This window comes from Arachis ipaensis, chromosome B05 (genome assembly GCF_000816755.2).
Source record: "Arachis ipaensis cultivar K30076 chromosome B05, Araip1.1, whole genome shotgun sequence".
Taxonomy (NCBI): domain Eukaryota; kingdom Viridiplantae; phylum Streptophyta; class Magnoliopsida; order Fabales; family Fabaceae; genus Arachis; species Arachis ipaensis.
Window position 1 is genome coordinate 134,671,860 of NC_029789.2, and position 10,163 is coordinate 134,682,022.

Here is a 10,163-nt window from a genome sequence, read left to right on the forward strand (position 1 = left end):
CGACCTGAAGACTCGGGGGCAGAGGATAATAGAGTCCCCTCCTCGTCAAGGTGGAGACCTGTCGAGTTCGTCTGGGGTTCCTTCTCAAGGTCCTGAACAGTCTGCTCCATCCTTCCCTAGTGCTGTTCCAACTTCTCTCCCTGCTGATCCTTCTTCTGGTGGTGGTGACCTTCCTTCCGGTGATACTGATCTTCCTGCTAATTGAGATTTGGATATTGGGGCCCGGCCTGTGGGCCCTTGTTTTTTAAACAATTTTATACTTTATTTGTTGTTGTGGTGGTTTGCTCCTAACATTCCCTGGCCTTTTGTGGCCGTAAACAAAATATTTTACTTAAAAATACCCTTTTTTGGAAAAGGATTTTAGGATATCTTTGGTGTGTGCATGCTTTTTGTTTAGGTTTTGAAAAAAGCCCTTTTGATCTTTTTGCTTTGGAAAATCTTTTATCTTGGCTGGCTGTCTTTTGTCTAAGTTATTTGATTTTTTCAGAGACTTGGGACAACCTCTGCCTTTGATTTTTGATGGATTTTCTTATCTCTTTTTGTATTCCTTGTACTCAATTTTTGTTTTATTGAGCTTCTGTAACTTAGGTTATTTTCGCGATGCATTTCCATTCTTCTCGGTTTTGCCGACTTGTAAGTCGATAAATTTCCGATTTTATCATGATCTACTTTTATAACCTCTTTACGCCGACTTGTACCTCATCATTTTATCTTGACGACCTTTTTGGTTGGTTCATGGGATTTTCACGTTTTGTCGAGGTTAAGTCGGCGCGTTTTGTAGAAAGAGTGATAATAACGTAAAAGGAAATTACAAAGAGATGTGGAAAAAAGATTTTTATTTATTCGCAAAGGCACTTTTTGCTACTAAGAGGTTTGACAAATTTGTTGCCCCTTATCCCCCATTTTGATGCCTTGTTAAAAACCCCCTTCAGGAAAACCCTTCTTTTTGGAGAAAAAACCATGAAGTCGGAAAAATAGTACATCAGGGAATGAAGTTCGCTTCTAACTATAGTACCTTTTTCATGTTACAAGCATTCCATGACCTAGGTAATTTGGTCACCTTGTAGTAACCTTTTCCTAGGACCTTATTAATTTTGTATGGCCCTTTCCAGTTGGCAACAAGTTTTCCATCCCCAGATTTGTTGACACCTATGTCGTTTCTGATCAAGACCAAGTCGTCTGGAGTGAAGCTCTTTCGAATGACTTTTTTGTTGTATCTATTTGTCATCCTTTGTTTTAGTGCTGCTAGTCTTATCTGGGCTTGTTCTTGGACTTCGGGGAGTAGTTCGAGTTCTTTTTTGTGCCCCTGTACGTTGCCGACCTCATCGTAGAAGCTCACCCTTAGACTTTGCTCATTGATTTCAACTGGTATCATGGCTTCTATGCCATAAGCAAGTCGAAAGGGTGTTTCTCCTGTGGCAGATTGAGGCATAGTCCGATAAGCCCATAATACTTGAAGGAGTTCTTCAACCCATGCTCCCTTTGCTTCTTGCAACCTTTTCTTCAACCCTGCTAGTATAACTTTGTTGGCTGCCTCGGCTTGCCCATTTGCTTGTGGATGCTCTACCGAGGTGAACTGATGCTTGATCTTCATACTAGCTACTAGATTTCTGAAGGTAGAGTCGGTGAACTGGGTGCCATTATCAGTGGTGATGGAGTGAGGTACCCCATACCTTGTGATAATGTTCTTGTAGAGGAATTTTTGACTTCTCTGGGCGATAATGGTGGCCAATGGTTCTGCTTCGATCCACTTCGTGAAGTAATCTACTCCTACTATTAGGTATTTTACTTGTTCAGGTGCTTGGGGAAAGGGTCCTAATAGGTCCAATCCCCATTTCGCAAAAGGCCATGGAGAAGTTATACTTATAAGCTCCTCGGGGGGAGCGACGTGGAAGTTTGCATGCATTTGGCATGGCTGACACCTCTTTACAAACTCGGTGGAATCTTTCTGCAAGGTCGGCCAGTAGAATCCAGCTCGGATGACTTTCCTAGCCAGGGACATTGCTCCGAGATGATTCCCACAGATACCATTGTAGACCTCCTCAAGTACTTCTATTGTTTTTGAAGTCGGGACGCACTTCAATAATGGTGTTGATATCCCCCTTTTGTAGAGGATATTTTTCACCAGAGTGTAGTTTTGTGCTTTTCTCTGGATTTTCTTGGCCTCTTTTTCCCCTTTGGGTAGGATGTTGAATTTCAGATATTCGACTAGTGGGTTCATCCATCCGAGGTCCAATCCGGATACTTCAAGGACATCTTGTTTGACTTCTGTCTTTGAGACAGAGAGTTCTTAGAGAATTTCTTGGATTAGGCTCCTATTATTCCCCCTAGCTTGGTACTTGCTAGCTTGGAAAGGGCGTCTGCTCTGCTATTGAAATCTCGAGTTATGTGTCTGACCTCGGTCTCAGTAAATCGTCCAAGGTGCTCCAAGGTTTTGTCCAAGTACCTTTTCATATTGGGGTCTTTAGCCTGATACTCTCCATTTATTTGGGAGGTCAACACCTGAGAGTCGCTGAAGACGACTACTTTTGTTGCACCGACTTCTTCTGCCAACTTTAATCCTGCAATCAAGACTTCATATTCTGCCTGATTTTTAGAAGCTGAAAATTCAAATTTGAGGGAGACTTCCACTTGAGTCCCCTCTTGGTTGACTAGTATTATGCCTACACCGCTTCCGAGTTTGTTAGAGGATCCATCTACATATAGTTCCCATGTAGTGGAGGCTTCTTCTTGGTCTCCTGCATATTCTGCCACGAAGTCGGTGAGGCATTGGGCTTTTATTGCCGTTCGAATTTCGTACTTGAGGTCGAACTCGGATAGCTCTATAGTCCATTGAACCATTCTTCCCGTAATATCCATTTTCTGAAGGATTTGCTTCATGGGCTGGTTCGTTTGAACTCTTATGGTGTGAGCTTGAAAATAAGGTCGTAGTCTCCGAGAGGCTACTATTAAGGCATATGCAAACTTCTCAAAATTTTGATACCTTAATTCATGGCCTTATATAGGACTTTGCTGGTGAAGTATATGGGATGCTGCCCGACCTCATCTTCCCGTATTAGAGCTGATGCTACAGCTTTGTCTGTTACGGACAAATACAGAACGAGTTCTTCCCCAACTTTAGGTCGGTTCAGAATGGGAGGTTGGCTTAAAAACTTTTTGAATTCCTGAAATGCTTCTTCGCATTCAGGAGTCCATTCGAACTGGCATCCTTTTCTTAGTAGAGAGAAGAGTGGTAGGGATCTTAGTGCTGATCCTGCCAAGAATCTGGAGAGGGCAGCAAGTCGGCCGTTCAACTGCTGGACCTTCTTTAAGCAAGTCAGACTTTTCATCTCTAGGACTGCTTTACACTTGTCGGGATTGGTTTCGATTCCCCTTTGTGTAAGCATGAATCCTAGAAACTTTCCTGCCTCCACCGCAGTGCATTTTGCAGGATTTAATCTCATCCCATGCATCCTTATGGTGCTGAAAACTTGCGAAAGGTCAGCCAGTAGGTCGGCCTCATCCTTGGTTTTTACTAGCATGTCGTCTATGTAAACTTCCATCAAACCCCCAAGGTGAGGTGCGAACACTTTGTTCATCAGCCTTTGATATGTGGCTCCAGCATTTTTCAGTCCAAAGGACATGACCACATAGTAATAGCTTGCCCTAGGCATGATGAATGATGTTTTTTCTTGATCCGGATTGTACATCGGGATTTGATTGTACCCCGAGTATGCATCCATAAATGACAAGTATTGATACCCTGAGCTAGAGTCTACTAGGGTATCAATGCTTGGAAGTGGATATGGGTCTTTGGAACACGCCTTGTTCAGGTCGGTGTAATCAACGCACATCCTCCACTTGCCATTTTGTTTTTTGACTAGCACTACATTTGCCAGCCACGCCAGATATTTGACCTCTTTGATGAAGCCGGCTTTTAGGAGGGCTTGTACTTGCTCTTCTACAACTTGAGCTCATTCTGGTCCGAGCTTCCGTCTTCTTTGCTGAACAGGTCGCGATCCGGGGTGTACTGATAGCTTATGCGACATGAGTTTGGGATCTATCCCAGGAATGTCGGAGGCTTTCCAGGCGAAGAGGTCGGAATTCTCTCGTAGGAGCTTTATAAGCTTCTGCTTCAAATCTTCTTTTAGGTTGGCTCCTACGTTGGTGTTGTTTCCTTCCTCTTTTCCAACCTGTACCTCTTCAATTTTTCCCCCCGGTTGTGGTCGTAGTTCCTCCTTGACTTTGACTCCTCCGAGCTCAATTGTATGCACCTCCTTGCCTTTTCCTCTCAGGTTCAAGCTTTCATTGTAGCATTTTCTTGTCAGTTTCTGGTCTCCCCTAATGGTTGCTATTCCCTCTGATGTTGAGAATTTCATGCAAAGGTGGAGAGTGGATACCACTGCTCCGAGCTGATTTAGGGTAGTTCTGCCGATTAGGGCATTGTAGGCTGACCCCACATCGACGACTATGAAGTCGATGCTCAGAGTTTTGGATTTTAACCCTTTTCCAAAAGTTGTATGAAGGGGTATGAATCCTAGTGGTTTTATTGGTGTATCCCCCAGCCCATACAGGGTGTCAGGGTAAGCTCTTAATTCCTTTTCATCCAATCCCAGCCTATCAAATGCTGGTTTGAAAAGGATGTCGGCTGAGCTCCCCTGATCTACCAGAGTTCTGTGAAGATGGGCGTTGGCAAGGATCATAGTTATCACAACAGGATCATCATGTCCAGGAATGATTCCTTGCCCATCTTCTTTGGTGAAAGAAATAGTTGGCAGGTCGGGAGCTTCGCCTCCGACCTGGTAGACTTCCTTCAAGTGTCTCTTGCGAGACGACTTTGTGAGGCCACCTCTACCAAATCCTCCCAAGATCATGTGTATATGTCTTTCCAGGGTTTGTGGTGGTGGATCTCTTCGGTCCTCGTCGTCTCGCTTTCTTTTCCCATGATGATCCGACCTTTCCATGAGATATCTATCAAGCCGACCTTTTCTGGCCAGTTTTTCTATCATATTTTTAAGGTCGTAACAATCATTCGTTGAGTGACCATATATCTTATGGTACTCACAGTAGTCGCCACGAATCCCCCCTTTTATTTTTGATGGGCCTAGGGGGTGGTAGCCTTTCAGTATGGCAAATCTCCCTGTAGACATCAACCAGGGAAACTCATAGAGGAGTATAGGAGTGATATCTCCTAGGCCTTTCAGGGCCGACTTCCTCTTTTTTCTTGGGCTCTCTTTCCTTCTCTTTTGATGAGTGAGAGTGCCCATGTCGTCAGCTCGGCTCTCAAAGTCTGGTGTTTTCCTCCATGTTGATGTACTTCTCAGTTCTCTCCTGTACATCACTTAAGGAGGTCGGATGCCTTTTCGAGATGGACTGGGAGAAGGGACCTTCTCGAAGTCCATTGACTAGGCTGGGCAGGTCTTGAATCTCTAAGCACGCTTTATTGAACCTCTCCATGTAGTCCCTCAAAGGTTCTCCAACCTCCTGTTTTACTCCCAGAAGGCTTGGTGCGTGTTTTACTTTGTCCTTCTGGATGGAGAATCGCATAAGGAACTTTCGCGAGAGGTCGTCGAAGCTGGTGACCGACCTCCGGGGGAGATTGTCGAACCACTTCACCGCTGCTTTCGTCAAGGTCGTCGAGAAAGCCTTGCAGGGAGTGGCATCCGAGGCGTCGGCCAGATACATCCGACTTTTGAAGTTGCTCAAATGATGCTTTGGATCAGTGGTTCCGTCGTAGAGGTCCATATCAGGGCTTTTAAAGTTCCTTGAAAATTTTGCCCTCATAATGTCCTCACTAAACGGGTCTTCTTCCCCCAGGGGAGAATCTTCTCGGTCGCTGCGGGAGCTTCGATTTTTGAGAGCAAATTCCAGCCTTAAGAGCTTTTCTTCTAGCTCTTTTCGTCACTCTATCTCGCTCCTCAAGTTTCTCTTTGCCTCTCGCTGTCGTTCCAGCTCTTGCTCCAACTGTTCCAGGCGCCCTTGGTGGTCGTGGAACAATCCCATGAAATCAGCTGCGTGGGGTTGTCCCTCCTTTCCTGATTCACGCCCTTCAGAGGAGTTTGTCTTTGGGTTTTTCAACCCTGAGGTACCTTCTCTATGTTGATTGGTCACCCCTTGGTGAGCGTCGATGTCGTCATTGTTGTTTCCAACGTCCAGATTTTTCTGCTCGAAATCGGACGCTACGTGACCATCTTCATGTGAGTCATCTGCCATTACTGGTTGATCTCTTGGGTCCTCGGCAACGACACCAATGTTAGGTAGGTAACCAAAGATTAATGGGTTAGACTTGTTGGGTTGGCCCAATCGTCTGATGGAGGAAGCCTCTGACCAGGTTTGCATCTTGGAGCCTCCGTTCGACTTGTGTGTATGAAAGAATGGGGGGTGGTACCTGCAAAGACACTCTAATGCCTAAGTCAGCAAGGGTCTAAGCAAGTTTAGAAAGTATTGGAACTTAGCAATATCTGAGGGGTGTCAACGTATTTATAGTGGTGAACCAATAACCACCGTTGGAGTAGTTCTACCTTTCTAGGTGGATAACCGTCCCTTTATCTTAGGAAAGTTAAGATATGACTCCTGGAAGTGGGTTGAGAGATTTTAGGGGCATTTATTTATTTGAATGTGTGTTATCTGCCATCTAATCTAATATCCTGACTTCCTTAGAACAAGTCGTCATTGGATCCGACTTCTTGAGAGAAGGTTGGTGTCGAGCGAGGACCAACCTTTAGATTGGACCTTTTATTTAGACCTGAGTTTTAGTGTTGGGTAAGAGTATGAATAATACTATTTTTATTTTGCATTATAAAATGCGTGAATAATTATGCACACCTTGTTATTATATATCAACTATGGTATATATAACTCAAAAATCAGCTATATCCAATTAATACACTAAAATGTACAACTCCAATACACTTATTTATTTGTGATAGTTATATAAGTAGTTATACACATTATATATATATATGGTGAGTTCTACCCAACCCTCTCAATTTCAACATGTAAATTACCCCTCGTGACATGGCATGTTTTAATTGGATCCTTAGTTTTAGTTTGAGTTAATTTAACTCAATAAGAGTTAATATGTTAACTAAAGTAGGATAATTTTGTAATTAAATATTTTTACCAAAAAGGATAAATATATAATTTCTATAAACATGAATAAGTAAAATTATATTATTATTATTGTGCAAAAACTCAATTCACTGTCCCTGTTCATGAAATGGAATCCCATAATATACCTATATTCTCCGGTACGAAGGCAACGGGAGCAGTAACCAAGACCGCTTCCGCCACAAGTTCTACACCATTTTGGCCATTCGCCTTTCGGGAGCATTTCCAAATAAACCTTGTTTGTCGTTCCCTTCCCACAACACTGGTGGCAATCGACTCGTCCACTCCCCTCACAGACTACACAATGTGGATCCGGCTTCTTTCTTCTCTTCTTCTTAACATTTGACTCCGTTCTCACAACCCAAGATGGCTTAGTGAGTGAAATTAGGGATCCATGGCGGCGGAGAGAGGAGACAGAGAAACAAACGGAGATGGGAGAAGGAGATGCAGAAGATTAGGGCTCATTCTGTGGGAGCTTGATTTGGGGAAGAATCAAATATTGAATTTTTTGTAAATTACATAATTACCCACTATGGGCTATATTTTAATTATCAATAGTTTAACTATGGTTAACATATCAACCAATTAGAAGATGACATGTCACGGGGGGTAAATTACATGTTATTATAGGAAGGGTAGATTAAAATTCACCTATATATATATATATATATATATATGAAAGTTCTACATCCATGTAATTTTTAAAATATTATTTTTCTTAATTAATACATAACATGTATTTCGATAAAAAATTAGACATTATTTTTTTTTTTCAACAACAAATAGCCATCAGAACGATTTAAGCATTGTGATAACAACAACAACAATAATAATAGGGTTAAGTATGATTTTGATTCCTAAGGTATAGGACGAAAATTTTTTTTGTTTCTATCTTTTTTACATATAAAATCATCTCTAAGATTTAATTTAGTTTTAAAATCGTCCTTTTTACTTAAATTTAAAAATTTTGGACCAAATTATCCCCAAAAAAATTATAAAATAAAAAAAGAAAAAAATAAGAGAAAGAGGGTGTTTGAAGTTGCGAGAGAGAAGAAAACTACGGAGAAGAAAAAGAAAGGGGAAGAGGAAGGTGGCGATGACGTCGGCAAGAGAGGACGGACGTCGCACGCCGCGTCGCCGTTTCTACTCCTGCGCCAGTGTCTGACGTTGACGCCAGCAGATCGAGGCGAAAGAGGATGTCATCCGCCGCGTCGTCGTTTCTGCTCTTGTGCCAGTGTCCGACGTCAACAACAACAGATCGGCGAGGGAGAACATCGTGCGCCGCGTCACCATTTCTGCTCTTACTCCTCGCTCGCTCACTGTTTGCTGCCGCTCCTGCGCCAGTGTCTGACGTCGATGCCACCAGATTGACGAGGTAGGACGTCGTGCACCACATTGCCGTTTCTTCTCCTGCTCCTCGCCGCTTCTCGTTCGCTCGCTGCTGCTCCTCGCGTGCTCGCCGTTGTTTTGTAGGGTTTCACTTTTTGTATTTTGTTGATTCTTTGATATTTGAAATGCATATTTGTTAATTTTTTTGGTATTGGTTTTTGCTTCTGTTTCTTGTTTGTTACATTGTTGATTTTTCTATTTTTTATTTTTTTATATTTGTTAATTTGTTAATTATATTATTGATTCTTCCGCTTTTATTTCTTTTGTTTATTACATTATTGTTTCTGCTTCTAATTCTATTGTTGTTGTTACTGATGATGCTGTGATGAAAAATAAAAAGAAAAGGAAGAAGCGAAATTGAGTATTTTGGTAAAAAAGGTTTGCAATTGTTGGAGAAGGATATTTTGGTTTGAACGATAATTTAAAACTAAGCTGAATCTTAGTAACGATTTTATATGTAAAAAAGGATTGGGAACAAAAAAAATTTTCAGCCTATACCTTAGAGATTAAAATCGTACTTAACAATAATAATAATAATAATAATAATAATAATAATAATAATAATAATAATAATGTTGTCTAGAGAACTTACTTATTATTTCGAATCACAGTTTAGTAATTTACAACTATATATATGCAAATGAAGAAGCTATATATAGGTAGAAAAAAGTTGTCCCAAAGTGAAAACTATATATTTTGTCTTTAATTATTTATACGTGAGCCCTAAATGCCTAGAAGCAAAATTTTCAAACAATATCCAAATTTAGTAAGTGCTAAACTCTTGAAGAATACATATATATGGAAATTAACTCCTAGTACTTTTATTTTTTCAATGCCCATAATAATTTATTTCTTCTTTAAGACTATTAATTAATTGAGAGAACTTGTGGTATTGTGTCCCTTTATGAGAATTGAATGAACTGTTTTGTTTGCCAAACACACACCCCACATGTCTGAAGCTAAGGGCTTTTGATATAAAGTGTTTGGTTCATTCATTTTCTCTAATATCAGTCTAAATCATGAGGCAATGGTGAGCAAACAAAGGGAATAAGTGTGTGGCAAAACAGTGTATAGTGTAGTTCTCTTTTATCTCAAAGCTTTGAATAGGTTATTAATAATTCAACTTGCTCACTAAGAAACTAACATCATGCTCTATTTTCTTTCATTCACATTATTATTATTATTATTATATGAATTTAATTTTGATATATGACTACTATAAAATAATTTTATATATACAATTAGTTACATAATATTATGTCAGTGAAAATAATTTTTTTTGCATTGACCGTATATATAGTCATATAAAAGAATAAATATAATTATATAACTGTATAAAATTTTATACTATGAGAATATTAAAATTAAATTCTTATTATCTATATCTATGTATACATCAATAAACTGTATGTTTTTCAACATTTAACTAACGCTTTTTTATTGGTGAGGATCGGAGGAAATAAGGTTCATGGTATTCAACATAAAAGCACCATAATATGCTAAGATGGCACATCATCAAGTGTGGACAAACAATAATTAGAACATCAACTTGAAGAAAGAAAGTATCTCATCATAAAAAATGGATATATATTGCTTTACCAGAAGAGTAATAGTGAAGAGTCCTAATTTATCGTTTTAATTATTTTTCAATATTTAAATACATATGTTAATTTTTGAAAACATTA

The 10,163-nt window shown here is 40.3% G+C and overlaps 1 protein-coding gene across 1 annotated transcript; it reads right to left on the reverse strand.

Annotated features, from left to right (window-relative positions):
- Positions 7,148 to 8,485, reverse strand: LOC110272136. Its single transcript, XM_021123995.1, has 2 exons — positions 8,256 to 8,485; positions 7,148 to 7,541 (listed from the first exon to the last, which is right to left on the reverse strand). The coding sequence occupies exons 1-2, from the start codon at positions 8,483 to 8,485 to the stop codon at positions 7,148 to 7,150; spliced, it is 624 nt and encodes a 207-aa protein (XP_020979654.1).

Bases quoted from the DNA above. Each gene is read 5' to 3' on its own strand.
- LOC110272136 (XM_021123995.1), bottom strand. From the start codon at position 8,485: ATGTGGTGCACGACGTCCTACCTCGTCAATCTGGTGGCATCGACGTCA. The intron at 7,542-8,255 runs GTCAGACACTGG...TGAGCCCTAATC, and splicing joins CTCGATCTGCTGGCGTCAAC to TTCTGCATCTCCTTCTCCCA.